The 21,963-nt window shown below is 32.2% G+C and overlaps 5 protein-coding genes across 10 annotated transcripts; 2 read left to right on the top strand and 3 right to left on the bottom strand.

Annotated features, from left to right (window-relative positions):
- Nucleotides 1-245: 245 nt before the first annotated feature.
- Nucleotides 246-4,308, top strand: LOC116426202 (uncharacterized). The gene is made up of 4 exons (XM_031974837.2): nt 246-538; nt 1,650-1,980; nt 2,115-2,666; nt 2,828-4,308. Exons 1-4 carry the CDS (start codon nt 401-403, stop codon nt 3,526-3,528), a joined length of 1,722 nt encoding a protein of 573 aa, XP_031830697.1. The 5' UTR covers nt 246-400; the 3' UTR covers nt 3,529-4,308.
- A 269-nt stretch (nt 4,309-4,577) lies between these two features.
- Fitm (acyl-coenzyme A diphosphatase Fitm) lies at nt 4,578-6,749 on the top strand. The gene has a single exon (XM_031974839.2). The coding sequence runs from the start codon at nt 4,834-4,836 to the stop codon at nt 6,046-6,048; it is 1,215 nt and encodes a 404-aa protein (XP_031830699.1). The 5' UTR covers nt 4,578-4,833; the 3' UTR covers nt 6,049-6,749.
- A 774-nt stretch (nt 6,750-7,523) lies between these two features.
- LOC116426413 (uncharacterized) lies at nt 7,524-13,383 on the bottom strand. Of its 5 annotated transcripts, none has more exons than XM_076372421.1 (8): nt 13,100-13,383; nt 11,834-12,152; nt 10,640-11,667; nt 10,053-10,552; nt 9,694-9,956; nt 9,209-9,604; nt 8,529-8,909; nt 7,524-8,183 (listed from the first exon to the last, which is right to left on the bottom strand). In XM_076372421.1, exons 3-8 carry the CDS (start codon nt 11,649-11,651, stop codon nt 7,772-7,774), a joined length of 2,964 nt encoding a protein of 987 aa, XP_076228536.1. In that variant the 5' UTR covers nt 11,652-11,667; nt 11,834-12,152; nt 13,100-13,383; the 3' UTR covers nt 7,524-7,771. The 5 variants fall into 5 exon arrangements, with proteins under 5 accessions (XP_076228536.1, XP_076228535.1, XP_076228537.1 ...); XM_076372420.1 differs by having other exon boundaries at nt 11,834-12,140; XM_076372422.1 differs by having other exon boundaries at nt 11,834-12,118.
- A 549-nt stretch (nt 13,384-13,932) lies between these two features.
- Nucleotides 13,933-15,322, bottom strand: LOC116426207 (allatotropin). The gene is made up of 2 exons (XM_031974849.2): nt 14,230-15,322; nt 13,933-14,152 (listed from the first exon to the last, which is right to left on the bottom strand). The coding sequence occupies exons 1-2, from the start codon at nt 14,469-14,471 to the stop codon at nt 14,008-14,010; spliced, it is 387 nt and encodes a 128-aa protein (XP_031830709.1). The 5' UTR covers nt 14,472-15,322; the 3' UTR covers nt 13,933-14,007.
- A 789-nt stretch (nt 15,323-16,111) lies between these two features.
- Strump (WASH complex subunit strump) lies at nt 16,112-21,558 on the bottom strand. 2 transcript variants are annotated; one of them, XM_076372893.1, is made up of 17 exons: nt 21,181-21,558; nt 20,968-21,070; nt 20,681-20,872; nt 20,264-20,478; nt 19,734-20,100; nt 19,369-19,644; nt 19,056-19,281; nt 18,727-18,962; nt 18,393-18,644; nt 18,111-18,293; nt 17,922-18,038; nt 17,670-17,842; nt 17,325-17,587; nt 17,063-17,246; nt 16,757-16,977; nt 16,523-16,676; nt 16,114-16,444 (listed from the first exon to the last, which is right to left on the bottom strand). In XM_076372893.1, the coding sequence occupies exons 1-17, from the start codon at nt 21,300-21,302 to the stop codon at nt 16,288-16,290; spliced, it is 3,441 nt and encodes a 1,146-aa protein (XP_076229008.1). In that variant the 5' UTR covers nt 21,303-21,558; the 3' UTR covers nt 16,114-16,287. The 2 variants fall into 2 exon arrangements, with proteins under 2 accessions (XP_076229009.1, XP_076229008.1); XM_076372894.1 differs by lacking the exon at nt 20,968-21,070 and having other exon boundaries at nt 16,112-16,444; nt 21,181-21,327.
- Nucleotides 21,559-21,963: the final 405 nt, after the last annotated feature.

Raw genomic sequence — 21,963 nt, 5'->3', positions numbered from 1 at the left:
GCGCTCAAAATAGTTACCTTATTTGAGGAACACAAATCATCTAACAAAAATATCATCTCTGGTGAATAAAACCTTATGATATTTTTCTTACCTGACATTATAGCTATAACGTCAGGTAACTACCTTTTTTTGAGCAAAATCAAAATATACAACCGATGTATAAATATAAAATACTGTTAAATGCACAACTATCTATCTGTATACATAAAAGTATAGTTGCATCGAACAATTGTTGGTATGCTGTAATGTGATATTTGATTCTGTACTATGTTCACTCTCTATTAATACTTTGCAGTTGACAGTGTACGGTCATGATATAAATATATATGTAAATACCTACATAAACATTGAGTTGAGTTTTTTTGAAAGTCGGTGATATTTCATAGAAAATTCATTTGATATGTCGACTGATCATCACAGTGGTAAGGGTTATGCACCCTTGCCACAAAGCATAAGCAATACTGACACCGAAGATGAAGAAGATTGTTTAGCTCAACAAAACGAACCACCCAAAGAACATACAGACGACGCACTAGCGGTAAGATTAAATTTTAAGTCTAATTCGAATGGAAACGAAATACTTCTTTCTTCGAATAATTCGTTATCCTTTCTAATAACAAATTAGTCAATTATAGTTTATTCTTAGTAGGGAACAGTTTTGTAAGTGATTTGAAAACATTTCACATTATGCAGAAAATAAGTTGATAAACTGTAATAAATATTATTTCTAACTTTCAATGTTTTGTATTTTATATATTTAAATGTTAAAGGTATTAGAACTGTTTGTTATGGGATGGTCACAGATTTATAATGAACAAATGGAGGAAGCTGTAATTATATAAAAATTGACAAATATAAGTTTCTCATAATTAGGAAGGCTACATAAAATTATAATTTTACGAGCTCAGTTGATAGTGATAGAGAAGTAAAAAGACTCCTTACTTTTCAAAGGTATTGAAGGGTGAGAAAACAAATAAAAATCAATTATTTTCAAAACATATTGTCCTGGACTTATAACAAATACCTGATAGTAGATATCTTCATAGTGATGCTTTGTTGGCAAGAAGTAAAGGTAATAAATATATGAGAAAAAGATACATTTATATACATATGATATATATGACTTCATATAGTTGCACTAAACATTTAAAAATAATAGCTACTAAACTGTTATCGTGGCCATTCCAAAAATGATATTTAAATTCAATGAACATTTATCAGATCATATTAATGAAAATGTATCTAACAACATGTGAAATAATAAATTATTGTTTAAAGAGTTATAAAATGTTATCATGGATTTGAATATTATTAATAAATTTATATTACATACATGAAAGAGATTTCAAGAAGCTATTTAATAATATGTTTATCAAACCTCCTTTTGAAAAGATTTACATATTTATATTTGTCTTATTAGATATATTTATAAACTTACTTTCTGCATATATCATTCAAGTTTTGTTTTCTTCTAAGTTTTAAAATTTCTTCTAATGAAACTTTGTAATCCAATATTCTATCACATAATAATAATAATTTCTTTTAAGTAATACTTATTATTTTCATATGTAGTTTTAATATTTCCTTATGCAATAGAAAGTGTATCTTTAATCAACAGAAAATATGTGATTTATTTTAAAATGTTATAGGAATCGACAATAGTACACGAGAATGGAATATATTATCCTTTGGATGAAACAAAAAATACAACAAATCGAATAAAAAATGGGCAAAATATGCTTAAATATTACAGAGACGATATACCAATAATGGTAATTGAAGGAAATGATCAAAATGACTTGTGGAAACCACGAGACATGTCTCCTCTTCGACGATTTTGTTTGATCGCATCTATATTACTATGTATTGTAACAATAGTTGTATTTTTATATGTTTTACCTTGTGATAATTCTATGGTCTGTCCTACAATTTCTGAACCTAAATCATCAATATCGTGGCATAGAACTTTACGAGGAGTAGGTATGTATGGAAAAATATGTTATCTGTTTATATTTTGTGTGTTTCTTTTATGGTTAATATAAATTTTTGTTATAATTAACATAAGTAGTAGTCAATATATTTTGGTACAGACATATTTGTTTCTATATTTTTAGAATTACATGGGCCTATCTCTATTATCGAAGAAAAACCGACTAATCTTATATTTCTTGTTCGTGGGCAAAAATACAGAGGAAATGATACGAATGAAAGTCCAGGACAAATATCAGCAGACGGAGGGGGTGTTATGTCAATGAAAGAAAACAGTGGTGTGCCATTATGGCTAGTTTCATTGAAAAGACCACCTACCGAAATAGACTGTATTTCAGTTGATACTGATCAGTCTGGAAAACCAGACTGTATAGTTGCTGGTGATCAAGGCCTTTTAGCTAGTATCGAGCCTATAGCAGGCATTATACATTGGAGTTCAAAAATCCATACATTTGAAAAACTACCCGTGATTTTACCAGATATTGATTCGGACGGAGTCGCAGATTTGTTGAGCGTAGAAGTAGCAATAAAAAATATGCCGAATGTTGTTCTTTTATCGGGAAGGACTGGTCATCTGTTAGGAAGATATTCGCCTGGAAACTGTTCATTAATTGATATATATAATCTTATTTCTAATGATACTGTGTCTTATATTTGCAATGGTAGTAACAAAAGAAGTAAGTATTAATTATATACAATAAATAAATTTCGAATAAGAAAAATATTTGGAAAGTAAGAATTTATTCCCATTTCTCTAAGTTAACGTATACCAATATATAATTCTCATAAATTACATTATATTTTACTCGTCTTCATATTAATTTACTTTACTTTGCAGGTGTTATTAAAACAATGACCTTCGTTGGGCTACTTCATGCTATGAAGTTACCAGAGTCATATAAGCAGTTTGCAATGAAACCAGGAGTATTTCGTATGTTTAAAACATTGAAATTTGATGATGAAAAATTCAATTGGCAGCCTACACCACATCATTATCTATCTATAGAAAATGAAGGTTCATGTCCTGGAGAGTTTTGTAGGGCTAGTATAAATTTAACACTGCAAACGACTGGTAATCAACCAATAACCATATGGGATCATGTTAGTTCGAATTCTTTCGTATCGAAACCAGCTTTCTTAGTTATGTCTGGAAATCCTTATACTTCTGGATTTGCCATTAAATTTTGGCAATGGATTGATTCAGTAACTGAACATACAAAGAAAGTATCCGCTATTACAGAAAGAAGATTAATTGAAAGTGTATTAATAGTTTTTGTAAATTATACAGATGTACAAGTTATGAATGCAAGTCAAAGTGATATTACTCAATTATGTCGTGACTCAGATTGTCAACCAAATTTGAATTCGCGTGCACGTTTCAGTTCGATCAAAATTGATTATATAAGTGAAGATGGATTCCCAGAATTAATAACGTATTGGTCTTCATACAATGTAGAATCACCGAACGTCTTAACATCTAAGGTGCAAGTTGTAAAATTAGACTCAATCGTGACTAGTTTGCCACGCATAAGTGTTTAATGATTTTCATTTTTACCTAGCAGCTACACTTGTTTCAAAATACATTACTCCAGCTTCACCACACAAAAGTAAATCTAATAAACAACAACGAAGCGAAACGAAAGCGTATGCATGTTTCGTGAATATATTTAAGTAAATTTATTACTCGCAATGACTGGGGATAAAATCTCTTAGAACTAGTCAACACATTAACAGTAACGAAGCAATGATTTTCATGGTTGCCTAATTTATTACGAGAACATTTTCCAAAAGATAATTTTCATACTAAGCGGCCATTGTTAATGTCTACATATTTTAAAACGAACTCTCAATGGTGCCTTGCAAAAGTTATATAGAAGAATCATGAGCATATGCATAAAATTTAAATTTGCAAAACTGCTCGTATGTTATTAGAAAACATATTACACGTATGTTTCATAAAGTCCTGAGAAAAAAAAATAGCAAAGTTCCTTTTCTAACATTACTTAGTAGTGCGTGTGAGATATTTTTTTGTGTAAATCTATTATTCATCTTGAATGAATTGTTTCCTACAAAGAATAGAGCTTATCGCATACTAATGCTAGTGCAATATCATAAAAAATTCAATAGTAAATAAAAATCTAACTCTAGTCAAATTTATATTATTGTATTCTTTTTACCTTGAAATTATGTATTTATAAATTATTATACATTTACTATTTATCATTCCAGAGTACAATGTTGTTCCCTTGATTTATTGTAAAAATTGTTTCATTATCAAATGAAAGTATACCAACCTTAAAATAAACGGTACTAATTACAGACGACTGTGTATATTGTATTTTCTTAAAGACATTACATTTTGTTGAATGTTCAAATGTATAATTCTCTTTCTCGAAATAAAAGGATTAAAATGAAAATTTTTGTGAACGTAACAAAACAAACTCCCCTGTGACCAGAAAAATTCAAGATCCAACGTTTTACGGACTAAACAAAAACATCGTTTGAAATTCTATGAACTTATCTAACACATTTTATACCTAAGTAGACGAAACGTAACAAAAACCAACATCGAGTTTTGAATTAATTTCCACGAAACGGTAGTGGGGATGGTTGACCATGGATGACAGTGCAAATCAGAGTGGGTCACATTTGTATAGTACTGCTCACAGTGTAAGTACTATTTTGAGTAACGGGTGTTCCATACAGTGTGTGGTGACTCCGCTGATAATTTGTATCAGCTGATCCGTATAATTAAAATATCAGAATAACCCCGATTGTGTAAGAGAAAATAATTTAACATGCGCCTACGTAACGCGTGTTGGAAGTACCAATAATAACGTATGTATGTGCGATAACCTGTACTGTACTGATTACACGATGGCTACGGGGAAGCGAAGAAGTGTGCACAGTACGCTTGGCAGTTCCACGATGTTTGGCTCAACGGCGAGTAATATAAGGTCGAGTCGTTTGAATTTTCGTCCAAATTCGTCACAAGAAGACAGAGGCGGAACTCGACCGACCGCTGCCCCCAGTTCCATAGGTCTCATTCTCGTAACGATGTTTTTACATGTTTGCAAGAAATCATTATTATTCGATACAAGACTCAAGGTTGCTATATATTGCGGTGCGATATTTGTAGTATCGATCATAGCAGACTTTATGACAATGCCAAGAACATATTTTTCGCGTTCAGATAACGCGCTAAACCAATATTTTGTGAAGTGGGGATGGGGGTGGTTGCTGACTGTAACTGTTCCATGGGTTGCATTAACTGCGCACACTCTCGGTTGCGGCCGTAGGTCCATCTTGCTCAAGAATCTTGCCAGGCTGGGTCTAGCGACGATCGCATGGTTATTATGGATCAAATTGTTTAACTACATCGAAACGAATTATGGTCGATGCCTCAGCACGAAGAACATACAACTACAAACGAAAACAAAGTGCCTTCAGTCTGGCAGATTTTGGAGTGGTCTAGATATATCTGGACACACGTTCATCCTAATCTATTCAAGTTTAATTCTAGCGGAAGAGGGCTCTTCGTTAGTCGGATGGGAAGGTATAAAAGATTTAATCATGCGGGAAGAACATTCACGAATTACTCCGAACGAACCTAACAACGGACCACTCCGGAATTTGTCGAACAATGACTTAGAATTCTTGAAGAAGGCGCACAAGGCTCTTACACCGTATCTCAGAGGCCTTTTCGTTGCAATGACGCTACAGCAATTATTGTGGGACATTATGTTGATATCCACGTTGCTCTATTATCATATTATGATTGAAAAGTTTCTCGGCGGCGTGGCTGCAATTTTAACATGGTACGTCACGTATCAGTGGTGGTACAAAACGACGAAAAATTCATTACCCCCCCCTGGCGACGGTTTATTCAGATATAATGAAATAAAGGTTCACGATAACAGTTCGGTCAGGTCGAGACGCAGCACTTTGAATGGTACAAACAGATTTATGGGACTTCCAATTCGTACGAATCAGGATAATAACGATACGAATAATGTCAATAGACAATCAGACGTTGATATAACTACGGCTAGAATATAAAAATTATTTAAATACTCCTAGTTTTTTTTTATTGGTTGAATTGGTCAGAATTGTTGATACTTTTTAGGTGGCTTTCTTATTTATATATACATATTACATGAAAATGTAAGATGTCCCGAAAGTAAAACGTTTCCCCAAATGTTATGGTAGACTTACTTTTTTATTTTACGATGTATCATCAGGAAGAAATTTATTGACCATGAACAACGATTCACTTTGGGAAAACGGTTTTTCTTAAAGTGTCAGGGTAACTATATATGCCAAATACATATTTAAAATTGTCAATAAGGTTTTATGCATTTTTGGTGATATTTTGTTTAAATGAAAAGTAAGTATTTCGTACAATTGCCTTTTCTTGAGGTGTCTACAATGGTATGAATGAACGAAGTACTTGTTCGTCTTCTACCTCTGTATGGATTGTTTAACCAATCACATTAAATTATTATATTTGTTTTATTATTTGTATTTAATAAATTTTATTGTTCACAAAGTGTCTGTACCATTAGTCGATAAGGAGCTTGTAATACGAATTTAATATAATTTGTTGTCGAAAGTACAAAATACATTGTCACATCCGTTTCGTATGTTTTCCTTTTTCATGTATTTATCAGATTTTATGTACTCTACCACTGTTGTATGTAGGATTTAATTTACTAGCCTATAAAAAGTTGTATAAAAGAATACATTTTTTCTTAATAGTCTTCAGTGTTACTACGTTCGTCCAACAAATTTCATTCGTTTAGCGTAATTACTATTCTAAGAATAATATAAAATCTGATAGTATAGATACTTGTTTTGAATGATTTTTGGTGAAATTGTTATGACTTCACCCTTTTGATGTGCTATAAATATAACATAAAAAGCAGTAGTATAAGGTAACACACACTATTATAGTGTACTTATGTTCTGTTATATTAAATTCATGTTTCTCCCTTAATTTAAATCGTCTTATCAGATAGTTATTGATCTACTTTCATTAACGATCATTCTAATTAATATCTAACTTTGAATGTTTTTACTTTTCACGAGTGATGTTTTTGTAACTAATAATCTAAAAAAATATGTACTTAACAAAATAAAAAAAGGGGGAGTTTATAGATGATTTGTACAGGCGCGACATCTTATTGTCGTTTAATATCACCAAACTTGCTATCATATATAGTGCTTTAAAATGTTAGATCTATAATAACCGTACAAATTTTGTTTACTTCAACAAAATCTTTGTCGTAAATACATAAATAAGTTGCATGTTTATTTTTATTTTCGTGCGTTTGGCATTTTTAACGACGAAGTTCAGCAGTTTATTCACTTTCTTTCGTCTTATCTCTAGAGGTCACCAGAATCAATTGATACTTAAAAAAAAAACAAAAAAAAAAATGAGAAATTTCAATGCTCGAAATTTTCACATATACAATATATAATACGTTATACATGAAAAGACACGTATGGTTTTTAAGTTGCAGCAATCAAGAAACTGTACAGCAAGACTGTTCATTTAACGTTGTATTCGCTTACATATTACCAGAAAAAAAAGAAAATTAGAGGATAAAATGTCGATACTGTGAATAGAACAATCGATGTGTAATTAGAAACGCTTCTGTTTCCAATATGATTTTCTGTTCTGATATCACACGTTACATTACAGCAGCTAATTACATGATACATCTAAGAAATATTTATGCATGTAGGTACATAATTACCTTCAAGGCGATAAGCTGCATTATTAAACTTTTGATCTCTTACGAGCGATCGCGTCTTCAACTGCTTTAAGTTGTTTTAATAACTCTTCTCGCCTTGAACTTGCTTTTTTAGCTGCTTTCGCTGCAGCCGCGGCGACGCTTGCTTTGCTATCGATTAAAGGTGGCGATTCTAACGGTCTCTTTTTTCCGGCCATCATACCGGACCGATCAATTTTTTTCACAGCCGTAGCGTTGCTGGTTGGTTTCAATGTGAGTTTGATTTGTTGTTTAGTACCACTCAACTTCAATGCGTCAATACCCTTAGAATCTTTTCGTGTTATCGGTGGCGTTGAACCTTTCCTACGACGTGTCTCACTAGAAGAAGACGAGTAACTTGATTCGCTGGAATCGCTGCTGCTACCGCTGCTCTCTGATCCTGAACTGCTGTGTGAAGACCTAAAACATACATTTATTGAAATATCATACAACACAAGTTAAATGCATTCGTGAAGTAAGTACACGTGACCGTCGATTTATGCAAAAATCCATAAATAGAGTCTACCGATACAAGAGAAAATAAAGTATTCAGAAGAAAAGCTGATATAAGGTTTTAGAAATACGCATTTGTTCCACATAGCCAAACAAAAGAAATAATAATAATAATAACATTTCAGAAAACAAAAGTATAAATTATTCGGCGTTACTAAATTCAGATCACGTATAAAAACTACCGCGTAAATCGAGGGTCAGGTGTGACCACTGAACAATAGAAACAGTGAAAATATTTGACATTATTTTTACCTGGATCTTGATCGACTTTTGATAACCTTTGCCACAGCAGCTGCCGCTATAGCTGCTTTATCTCTTCCCTTCTCGTGGTGACGTTGATGAGATGAAAGGGGGCTTGGCGCAGGAGGGTTTAGCCCGGCACGTCGATGCAACGTACCGGTTGTGGGTGAAATGGAACCTTTTGGTGGACGTGGAGAAGGAGCAGGTGGGTTCATTAACATGGCACCGCGTTGGGGTGCAGCAGCTGCGACTGCTGGAGGATTTGAGGGTGGCGATGACGCGACTGCTTTCCCTTTGCCAGCACCACGGGTTCTAGAGGGAGGGGATGGTGAGCGGGACCTGGATAGGGAGTCGTAAGAACTGTAGCTAGAGCGGCTCGAGCTACGGCTAGAACTAAAAAGAGCATACACGACACTTGTACGCAGTTGTACGAAAAGTGTTTAGAAAGTTTCAGCCAGATATACGTATATCTAAGCGAAACAAATTAAAAAACCCAATTTTACGAAATGCATAATGACTCTAAATAGGTTGCACTGTTATTACAGAAGGAGATCATAAGAAAATTTGAATGTTGTACATTAGGCGCGTATGGTATTTTTACAAATAATTCTAATAAGAATATGGTTCGTTAAAACAGAGGAATATTGCTATCGATAAAGAATATTGAATAATAGTCGAAACGTAAAGATTACCTTGTCGACGAATACGAAGATCCGGAAGAATACGATTGCCTTCGTGAACGCCGAGATGATGTATTCCGCCGCACGGTACTAGGAGACTTCCGCCGCATCCAAGGATCCGCCCATTCATCTCCTCTACCTCTTTCCACTGGCGGTGGTTCTTCTTCTCGCCACGGTTTCGTCGGTGGAATACGTTCTACTATGACTTCCCTTGATGGACGTTTATGTTTTTTCTCATATTTTTCATAATACTCTCGCTCCCTGTCGCGTTCACGTTCCCTTTCTCTTTCGCGTTCTCTTGTGTGAGGTGGTGGAGAAACAGAATGCGGCGTTCCGCGTGGTACCGTATGATAATCGATCCGTTCTCGATATTCAGCAACACGAGTATCTGCTTTATAATGCACTCTCCTATAAAAATTAATAAGTGAATATCGTGTGAAAGAAATCATGAACAGAAATAAAAATGTAGAGACTATTTTACAGTAAAAGAATATTACCTATAATATTCTGGTGGCGGTGCTGCCGGTGGTGCATAGTAAGGATCAGGTTCTTCGATATATCTTTCAGGTGTAATTCTTGGTGGTGGTATTCTTCGAGGTGCCTCTCTAGGTGGCCACCTTTCAACAGGTGGTTCTGGGCTAGCTGCTCTTACATAATAACCTGCTTCTCTGTCTAATTCGTCTTGTCCTAAGCTTAAATTCATTTTCTTTTCTTCGAAGTCCATATCCGATTCTTTGCGTTTGTTTGCTTTGCGCATCATCTACGTGAAAATAAGTAAACGATGATAAAACGATGCTTTCATTTAAAATGTGTTTAAAATGTGAATTTAATATTTAATAATTGTAGGGTAACTAACTTCTTTAGCATGTCTTAATCCACGTTCCCACGCAGATTCGGTAGGAAGCTCTTCTACTTTTGGCGTATGCGATGGTGCACCATAACCAGGTAACGGTCGCACCATATTTGGTCTATCAATATGTGGTCTGAACTCATGTGGAGTGGCTGCATGTGGCGGATATGCCATTGGCCTTACCATATCAAACATGGTATAATTACCTTTATCCGTTACACCTGGATGTAAAAATCTACAACTAACACCCCATGTGCACTGACCGCGATTGTAAAACCGACAAACTGGTCTTGGCTCTGTTTCTTCTGGCCGAGCATCATCACCATCACTAAGTTCGCCTTCCTCCAATTCCGACTCCGCTTTCTCTCCATCTTCCTCCCCTTCTTCTTTGTCATTTCCGTCACATCCTTCCTTTGATTTCATTTTATCTTTATCTTTATCTTTATCCTTGTCTTTTCTATCTCTTTCATCTTTGTTTTCTTTAACATTTAGCCCTTCTGTTTCCCCTAAAAGTAACATTTATTTTTTACTGAAATTTAAATTACATTTATCCTTTTCTAATTTCCTGTCTTTCTTTGACTGTAAATATTTACCTTCATCACGTTCATCCTTCCACTGACCATCCGCTTCGAAGTCCAGTTGTTCACTTTCTTCTGTCAATCCAACCTGTGCATTTTTATCATCTTTCTCCATTTTATCGTCATTATCTCCTCCACGCCTATCATCATTTTGTTTATTTTCCTTAAGTTCGGACTCGTGTTCTGTAGTACCATCAACTCCATCCATACTTTCAAGATCAGAAACGTCCGACAAATCTTCACCGTGTGTAATTGGTGCTGGTTTCGATTTAGCTATAGATTCTGGTTCGTCTTCAATATCTCCATCAGAAATTTGTTCTCCATCTAATTCGTTAAATGAACCACTCTTTGTTGGCGGTGAGTGAGGCGGTGAATGTTTATCTGATTCTTGATCATCCATTATAGAAGCTGGACCTGATTTTGGAGAACTTCTTCCAGATATTAATGATTTTGCCGAACTATGCCCAGATCTTGGGGATTTGGGCGAGCTTTGTCTTGATTCGCTATTTTTATAAGAATACGATTTAGGAGAATTATCACCAGACCTTTGCGCATCAACCTCCAACTCAAACTGTTTGGTTTCTGCATCTTCCAAATGTAAAGATTTTGAGTCATTTGGAGTAGACGGACACGATCTTTCATCTGGTATAGGTGAACAAGACAAACTTCTATCACTTCTAGGTGAATCCAAAGAATTATTTCTCGAACGATACGATTTTGGTGTGTTAAGTGGTGATTTTGATAAACTACGTGTAGATCTTGGAGAACCTTCTTCACTGGGAGATGCTAACCCAGACCTCTGAGACTTTGGCGATATCGGTGTATATCCTGGTGACTTTGAATCTCTTTCAGATATAATAGATGCAGGAGATTTTCCTCTTGAAGAAATAGAACTTGCTCTAGACTTATGACCCGACACAGACGAATGGTGCGAGTAGTTTGGTGAAGCCACATTGTCAGCAGTGACTGGATTTCTCCTTCCATCATAACCCTCTGAGGAAGAACTTTCTGAACCAGAGTCTGACATGATGAATTATTCTAGCCTGTAAACAAGTAATTTTTTTACAATAGTTATAATAAAATTTAATGTAAAACTGGGACCACTGTTCAAACAAATTGTTAATTCCTCTTACTTGAGAAGTGAATTTTTAGCCGTACCGACCGAATGTAGCACTGTAAAATCTGCATCAATAGCAGCGCATGGCTTACCTGTATCAATAAGAGCCTGTGCAGTACTCGCTCTTGAAGGCACAACGCGCGCGATCCATACCGTGTCGAACATACTTTTTATAACACGTCGAGAACTTTTTTTACTAGCAACTTTTATACTTTATACATAAACTGAACTTTTTTCACATATACAATACATACTGTTATTTTTCATGGATTTCTTGCCCGGAACTTTTTTGTTTACGTTTTAAACTTTTTAACTCGAGCACAACACAAACTAAGAAATACCGGTAAACCGCAAACCGTTTTGTACTGCACTAGAAACTATAGCGAACGGACTTTCAACCTGTAAGAACATCTTTTGGGCATATGGAACGATAAAGAAAAAGGAAGAGAGGAAAAATTTGGGAAATGATAAATGAAAGTATTGTTTTCACTAACAAATGCAAATAAAACTATGTAACACTAGTATCAATTAGCATATTTTCATAACTAATAAAAAAAAACAGACATAATATTATAAATATAAATTTACTATCATAAAATTTAATATATATATATATATATATATATGTATATATAAATGTTGAAATATATACATATACATATTTTTTTCTGGAGTAGAAAGTGCTTTACATTAATTTGGAAAAAATGGAAAAATTTAATATTTATAAACATTAGAATTTACATTGCTAACCCAATGTATATATCACAATTATGAATAAAACATTTACTTTATACTTGATCATTTAATACTAAGCACAAAATCTACTAGTAAACTGGTAATCAACGTATGATCATACAAATATTGCACAAATTATGATAGTTTTTTGATTAAACAAAAATTAATTATGTGCATCTGAATAATTTGATATTTTTGCAATTCGAAGAATGAATAATTAGGAACATAATCAGGAACTTAATTTATTTACTTATATTATGAAATTTATTGTAAAATTTCTTTTTTGCATAAACATGAAGAAAACTTTTCAACAAATAATATCTGAACTCTCATTTGATCTGAAACAATTCGAAACCAATAAAATAAAAATAACAGGAAAATTTAATTACTTAAAGAAGTCGCTACTACTCAACCCTGATGCACGTTAATCGTTACATTGAATACAAGTTCTTTCGAGTATTTTCATGGATGCATTGAGGTTAACACTGCATTGATTTTACATATTACTGCAAATCAACCTGCAAATTTCTGAACGGACGATTTCACGGAAATTTATGTACCATTTTGGAAAAAATACAAAATATTTCATGAATTCTTCTAAGAACGTGTTGTGGGATTCTTACCTTGGTTGCGCGTATGCCTGTAGGCCTTTGGAGATTTTAAAGCTCCGAGGCTTTAGGCCGATGGCGTCACCCAGATAAAATGGTTAGACTTTTCGGATGCGTCCCCGTTTTATCGTTTTTCTGGTTAACTCTACCCAAAGATGAAACGTTGCTATTTTCAAAACTAGTTGGCCACCACAGAATCAGTCTTAAAGAGGACAAAGCACAAACGAAAAGTTCATGAAACGTACGAATCGAAAGTCCTTCGTTACTACAAACCATGAATCACTTCCATAATAGACGATACTTTCTGCAACTATGCGAATCCTTTGTTATGTGTCTCCTCAAAGTTTTGTGATTGGTAACCATGACATAGAATACATAGTTTATGGTGAAAACTTTAATTTTTATTTATATCACAAATTTTAAAGTATTTAAAGGTGTAAATGGAAATGTTTTAAAGACATTTTTATTATTTACTTAAACTATGCTAATATATGCAATCCAATTTATTAAACAACATATTTTATGAAACGTAATTAGTACGTATAAAAATTCCACCAATTACAACTTACTTCAAGGTGAAATTTTTAATTTTGAATATTTTGGCGGTTAACGTCTAAACAATGCACACGTCGGTAAGTATTTATTCTAATCGTATTCAATTATTTACAGAAATTTCATGCAGTAATTCTCTGCACTAATGTTCGTCGGTTAATGCATTTATTAGTAGATACACAGTAGTATTGTTTAGTGAAAAAAACTGTGTAGCACTACATAACTAGTTATTTACTTGAGCGTATATAGGATGTTACAATTTGTTTCCAAAAGAAAAGTCGTACAAACTAAAGAAGTGTGTTAACGTCGCAGATTTATTAAACTATATTATATAGCTAGAAATTGTATACATCATTTGTTCATTGAATTATTTACGACAGCCAAGTTCTTCCTTCAGAATTAGAACGATCTATCATCGACATTAAATCAGTACGTCCATCCATTAGTAATCGAGTCACTCTCGTAGCGAAGGCTGGATTTGTTTTCATTTGTTGGAGTAACCATTCTACGGATATTCTGAAAATAAAATCACATTAATACAATTTAAAACGGAATAAATAATATTTACTTTAAATACCTCGCAATATACACACCCTTGTGGGAAATACCGTAGAAGCGTAAATAAAATCCGTTCGTTTTTATTGATTTTTGAAAGATCATCTGTACTTTGCCTTTTTCCGAAACCATAAGCGGTGGACAGACGCGATGGTTTAAATCCTCGAATTACCCGCAGTCTCGCAGGATGTATCACAAACTGGGAATAATTACGATTTCTAGGTGTCGCTACGATCATTCCGGCGGCAAAAGCCAAAATGATGATTATACTCGCTCGCATGGTATTCTACTAATAATAAAAATTACTATTATTATTTATAATTCTGTAATAACTACATTAGTATTAAAAAATGTATAAACTTTGTCGAGAAGAAACAAATGGATTCTATAAATATTCAATGACATAATTAAGCACGTAATCGTATATATTTTGTAATCAATTATTGTAGCTTTCAATATTTATAAAAAAAATAGTATCCATATGCTTCTATTCGGTTCTACTATTAAATTATGAATATTTATAAAATTTTGGAGACGAAATAATAACGCGCTGTCAATACTGGTATAATTCAGGTTTAAATTTCAAATACTACAAATATTTTCTTCTTAACAAGATAAAAATATGTATATTATCAGCGTAATTTCGTCTCCATTGCTTATGTTAATCTTATACGATTACGAAGAAGATGAACTTATTACGAGATCACTGAACTCAGCAAACCTGTCATTTAGTTTAAATTGATATATACCAAAAATTACGAAACTTGTAAAGTATATATAACGGTTACTTACAATATAGCAGCATTATTTATCTTTTACAAGGTGAACACGTATGGATGTAGACATGTTAATTATACTCACGTAAATAACTTAACATTTCTATTCGTTTCCATGAAATGTACGAGACTATATAAAATATCGATATTTTCGATGTAAAATAAAAATGAAACTTAATTATACATGATAAAAATAAGAATAGAACGAAACGTAAGTAAATTACACAACGTGTACTTTTCGTCAAATATTGTTAAAAGTTTAACGGACAGTTTTAATCAGTAGTATTATATGAGACTTTGAGAAAGTGTAACTTGAACTGGAAATGAGGAATGGCAGAATAGTCTTGTGACAACACATAAGGAGAGACTGAGCTGGAAATTTATCGCAGTCCCTTTTGTATCAGGCCGCCGGCAACCGCCGGTGTAGCCGCCGTTGTAACCGCCGTTGTCGACGCCAACGGCGGCAATGGTGTCCTAGCCGCCAACTACGTATGATATTTTATTTCATTTTTCTCATATGACTCCGAATAATAAATGATGAAAAAATGTTTCTTTTCTATCGTAAAATCTTTTAACTCGAATAAAATGTATCACTAAGGAGTTAAATATCATTTTCTCATAACTCATAGGAAAGGTGCGGCTGTCGGCGCCTTCGGCGTTCTTCCGGCGGCCGTTTTAGCCGACGAAGCCGCCTACGTTTGTTGAAACATGATATTTAAGAAAATAGAAAACTCTGAAGACTCTAGATTATTGATAAATGAACTAAATTTTATACAGTAGTAATGAGCTTTATAATTTGGATTGACAATACCGATTCTAGTATGATTTGAGGCGAATAATATTGAGGAAACTATAATAAAAATGGCGCACCGCCGCATCGCCGCCGTTTGCGGCGTATCACGCCTTCAGCCGCCAATGCGTATATGAATTCCCACTGCAGATGCTGACGATAACGACCCACACATTCCCGGATGTATTGTCATCCTTGGATACTTCGATATTTTTAATACTTTTCAATTTATTATCTGAATATTTCAAATTTTAATAAAATAAACTTTTACAAGTTTGAAACTTTCAAATAAACCCTTTGAAAGAATAATGTATTCATTTTAATTATAGGTAGACAATCTTTATAGTAATAATAGAATTTTATTTCTTATGTGTTTAACAATAACTCATACAATTGCAATACATATATGTACAAAATACATATTTATATGTGAACATATGTACAAAATAGATATGCATTCCTTTATGTGTACTATAATATAGTATAGATTGATTTTATACAAAGGCTTATATTACACTCGAAGCTTAATACTATTTATTAGGAATCTTCATCTGGAAATGATCGACGATAATTACTGGAATTTCTTTAAGGATAAATGACCGCAGTAAGCCAGAATATTTTGTAAACAGCTCCAAAATATATAAAGTATTTGTCCCCTCGGAATTTCCATCACTTCCTGCTTTTACGCTGTTAATAGAATATTTAAACGTATTACAATCACGTATGTATATTATAACCAAAATTCGTAAAGAAATGTTTCGATACCTTTCTGGTGTAACACACGAGGAAACGTATGCGCAAAGATATTTAACGTAACAAGTCATTGCGGAAAAGGTACACTGACGTAAAATAGTTTGTACTCCAATTGTAAATATTATAGCGTCAAGAGGATCTTGAGGCTTTTTACTCAAAAGACTTCCTAAAATGTATTATAATTAATATTTTATGTATGATATTGATGCATTTATACATATGTGTATAGACGCATATTCTAATCACCTGCATTTTTGCAATAGTACACCTTAGGTAACTGTGACATAGTAAGTAAAAACATAATCAATGCAATATTATTTATGTTTGGTGATTTAATATAAACATTATTATGAGAGTTACTTATGCCGGCCCAATCTAATCTCACGTTAAGTTCCCGTAGGAATTCGTTTCTTTTAGCTTCGTTTTGATTACTATCATTTCCTTTGCCAATTTCAAATAAAATAGCTCTGAAAATTATAAAAATGCATAATGATACATTACAATTTTTTATTCAAATTATAAATGGATTTGTCGATAATAATGTATACGTACGAATTCACAGTTTGGAGAGCGGCTTCCATATGTTTAGCTTCGAATTTGCAAGCAGTATTTAATTCATATGCTATTTTCTTTTTCAGAAGTTGATAATGTCCAATTTTTAATACCCACTCGAGCAATTGAGGACAGAATTTGTTTGTATAAGTAGCTACTACGGTATAAAGCTTCGGCGTATTACCTACGCGTGTATAATCGAAATAAATGATGTTATTAAATTCTTTTAAAACGTTCGGTACGTTGAATTATAAAACAGTACCTCGAGGTATATCCACAGAATTTAAAATTGGCTCAAAATGATCTAATACAGATGCCCAGGTTTTATTGCGAAGGTTCCTTTCTATGTAACTCATCATACTATCCAACTCAGTGGTGATATAGAATGAAATAAGTTTATCGAGACCTGTTAAGCCAGGTGTACCTATTGCTTCTAGTATTTTTGAAAAAATCTTATAATTTAGAACTTCTGCTTGTGTTTTGAGATCGTACCATGCAAGAGAATGTTCAATGTAGACGGTTGTTCTAAAAAAACGAAAAAGGACATCTCCTTAATGATATTTTTATATATTAAATACTGCTATGATATATTTAAAGCAAAATTTACCTAGGATCAGTTATACGAACAAGTTCGCGAGCAAGTCTGCCAATAAAAGTTACAGAATTATTGTCCAATACAGAAATATGTTTATCTTCGTGATAATATCTAGATGACCTTTCTGGAGTCCAAGAAGAACCTACACATTCCTCTTCTACCGCATTGTTTATAATATATGTTATCTATAAGAAGAAAATCAATTTACATTGCTGTATAAATATGTTTACATGTCTCACATTAAACGCTTTCAAATTTACTTACTTCTTCATGCCATATTTTCAGGCTATTAATATTTATATAATCTTGAATGTATTGAAATGATTTACGATAACCATCCATAATCGCCGCTAAATTATCAAGTTTTTGTAGTATCGATGTCTAAAATGATACATGAAAATGAAATAAAGAAATTCTAATTACTAGTAATTATGAATGTTATTTAAAAATTACTTTCGACTTTGGCTCGAAAACAAGGCCATTATCCAAGGCTATTGTAACTTTTTTAACCAATTCTTGCCGTATACCATCTTCTAAAAGGCGATGGGAATCAACTCTCAATACTCCCAAGGGAACACTTCTTAAAGATAATACACCTTTTGTAAATACTGATACAGCATACGTTAATTTAGCCATCTAAAAAAGATTTAGATTTTCATTTGATATCATATTTAATAATAAAAACATACTTTTCTTTATTTTGAATACAAAAAGAAATTAGAAATTGACACATACTTTCAGTCTATCGTCTAATTGTGCATACTCTTTCAATTTATCTTTTGGCAATTTAGTCGGAATTTCCTTAAAAGCGTTTGTTTCAAGGTGTACAATTTGAGCAAGTAAACCAAACACGGTCTCGGGTATTATCTGTAAAACGCGTCTCGCGTACTTTTCTAGTTCTCTACTATAGTATTGGGATACTGATGATAAATCTGCACTACGTGCCTGATTTACTCTCAATAAAGGAGTTTCCAATGCAGAAGCCATCTGAAATCGAAGGAAGTATAAATATCCAAATAAAACACATATGGTTTACTAGACAATATGAAATAGAAAAATAAAAATTTACTTTTAAAAAGAGTGCTTTTAATTTTATTACAGTAGGGGGACTTTCTTTTATGCTGGCTTGCATTGTTTCGATAAAAGATTCCATTATGTTCCATGCATAGCAACAATCTGTTACTATATTTAAACTAATCATAGTGTCTTCCGTAATACTTCCTGTGCGTACCATGTTATGCAATATTTCACGTGTATCGACTAAATACTGAGATATATGCAAATTGTTTTCCAACTGATGAAATTCTGAAATTGTTGCAATCTAAATAGTAACTTTTGTGAACTATTATAACAATATAACTTGTCACACTTATATATTTTAAGTTCTGTTATGATTACCTTGTACTTCTTCTAACGCTAGCAACAACTGCACTATTTTTCTGCTATCCTCTTGTTGCAATGATTCAATATGTTTACTAATTTCCATAAACCATGCGTGCAGATTTTGATTTTTCTCAATACCATCGAGAGATTTGTTACCTCCGAATATTTGAGCAAGGTCTGTTATTTTCTCAACACATATCCCTTTATCTCTGAGCCATTTAGTTTCTTTACCAAATAACAACTAAAATTTATTGACACAGTTTATATGTAGCGTAACATAGGTTTTATATATGATAATGTAATATAAAAAATATTGATATATTCATACATCTTTATATAATTGTTTGACATCTTGTTCAATCTGTGCAGTACTTAGCAACAATTGGAGGCAATCAACTGTTGTATATTTACTTTCATTTATTACTAACTGTCTAAGCATACGTGAACGTTTTGAATCCTCTAGCAATATAGTTGGCATTGCCGTATGTAAAAGTATCCAATGTAAAGTTACATTACATTCTTTCACTAATTTTACCAGCAATCCTATTGCACTATCATCTAAAGTGACTGCTAATTGCACTTCTTCTGTTTCTGACATCAATTTCTAAAATATATTGTTAATATAAAACACAAATAGAGAAATATAACTTATTAGTTTAAAATGATGGTATAAAAGTTAAACATGACAATTACCTTCATTTTTTGACCATATTTTTGCGCAATTATTTTCACATTTGAAGATTCAAGCGTATTATTGAGAGCTGTTCTTGCAGCTTTATATGGTGACCACCAATCACATAAATTTATTACTATTCCCATATAGATACTGATGACCCAATTATCAGGGAAAAATCTATCTACTATTTCTCTCATAATAGCTGTATGCGTATGTAACATGCTTGACTTAAATGATAAAATTACAACCAGCATCGATGCTTGATTAGAAAGGGCAATACTACGATGTTCTGGATGTGGAAAAGCAAGACTCTGATTGTATATTTCATCTGAACGTAAACGTCCAATAAGATGTTCTATTAGAGATTCATTTAACTGTATTCTCCTGAAATAAAAATATTCAGACAAGAGAGCATTAAAGGTACTATAAATTTAATCCTTTGCACTCAAAAGTTTTTCATTAGAAATATTCAACATTTTCTGATGAGATAAAAAGTTAAAAGAGTGCTTCTACAAGTGCAAAGAGTTAAACAGCTCAAATGTCTTACTTAAAATATTCCTCAGGATAATTTGCAGGTCTCTTATTGGAAGTTCTAGAAAATCCTGTTGAACGAAGTAACATACATATGTCATCTACTCTTGTAGAAGATGAACGTTGAGCATTATAGCGGTAATAAGATACTAGCAATCTTTCCCTTATGCATCCCTCAAAATGATAATCCACCAAAAGTAGCATAACTCCATATAAGTATACCGCTTCGCACTGTTATTATAATTTATATCCATATTTATATGATATAAAAACATGTTACATTTTATATTTTCTATTTTAAAGTTGATGTTTACTTTAAATAATGACATTAAAAATATTTGATTGTACATAGGTTGCTATTGGAATAAGCAACCTTGCTAATTATGTTATCACTTTAAATTATTAAACTGATGCTTATAAACTATTAAAATACCATTAATTGTCGTCCTTCCTCATTTAACATAATTGAATCTATAGATTGATGAATATAAATTCCATCTCCTAATTCGTCTACATATGTATTTAAATCAGTAACATATTTGTGTATGCTCTCAAATGCCAAGTAAAACCTTGAAATTATGTCTGAATAATTATTTCGTAAATCTTCATCAGTTTCTTGAAGAACCTATATAAAATATTTAATTACCAATTATGATAAACGAGATCATATGAAAATATAATTATTTTTATTCATTTTACAGTTCTTTCTTTCTTACTTACTGGATCATTTTCTATTTTTTGTTCGTAAACATTAACTGATTTAAAATATGCAAAATCAATTACAATAGATCCATATTTTTGTACTATTTGTTTTGAGTCCAAACTATAAAGTAAAAAAAAAAGCTATATACATTTCGACAAACAATTAAGATATAATAATTATATCAATAATAGTTTCTCATTTATAACATGTTAATGACAATAATAAATAACCTAAATATTGGTGGTACATAATCCTTTAATCTCATCAACTCGGCTATAATAGCATTTCCACGGGACACCAAACGTAATAAATTTTGACCACAAATGTTGTTAGTTGCTAAGAAATCACCCATTTTAAATTTTTTAATTTAACAAAAGCCGTGAATAACCCATGACATTTCAATAACAACAAACGTCACCGCTCACGTTGAAAGACTAGCAAAAAGAACTGTTAAGGAAATAAATATCTAATCACAAAATTTCAATTAATTTAATATAGATGTATTAAAATGTTGAATAGAAAATAAATTAACTTAAAGATAAAATATTACAAGAATTTATTTCTTTATCTAATTTGCCAAATAATATTAAAAAATATATTAATACATAATATTCATTAACTTCGGAAAACATAATATTATTACTAAAAAGGAAAACAAAAGTAATTATAGATAATTGCATGTTTTAATATTAAATAAAGAACGATCAATATTGGAATATAATAGACATAATATTATTCAATATTTAACATTAATTCAATGCATATAAAAAATATTAAAGTTTTCTAATATTATTCAGTAATTCCAATACATTTTATCTATTTAATATCTTAAATATTCTTGTTGTATAAAAATAAAACTTTTCAAAATTTTTACTACCGTTTCAAAGTAAAATATTTTGAATTCGAAATACATATTTACATGATATGTATAACAATATTTACATAAGAATTGTTTACTATTTTATTATTTATTAGATTTTTATATAAGTATTACAACTGGTTATATTATTTTA

The sequence above is a fragment of the Nomia melanderi genome, chromosome 12 (genome assembly GCF_051020985.1).
Source record: "Nomia melanderi isolate GNS246 chromosome 12, iyNomMela1, whole genome shotgun sequence".
In the NCBI taxonomy this organism is placed as follows: Eukaryota; Metazoa; Arthropoda; class Insecta; order Hymenoptera; family Halictidae; genus Nomia; species Nomia melanderi.
Note: the sequence above shows the minus strand (reverse complement) of the source record. Positions and strands in the feature narration are given on the sequence as shown.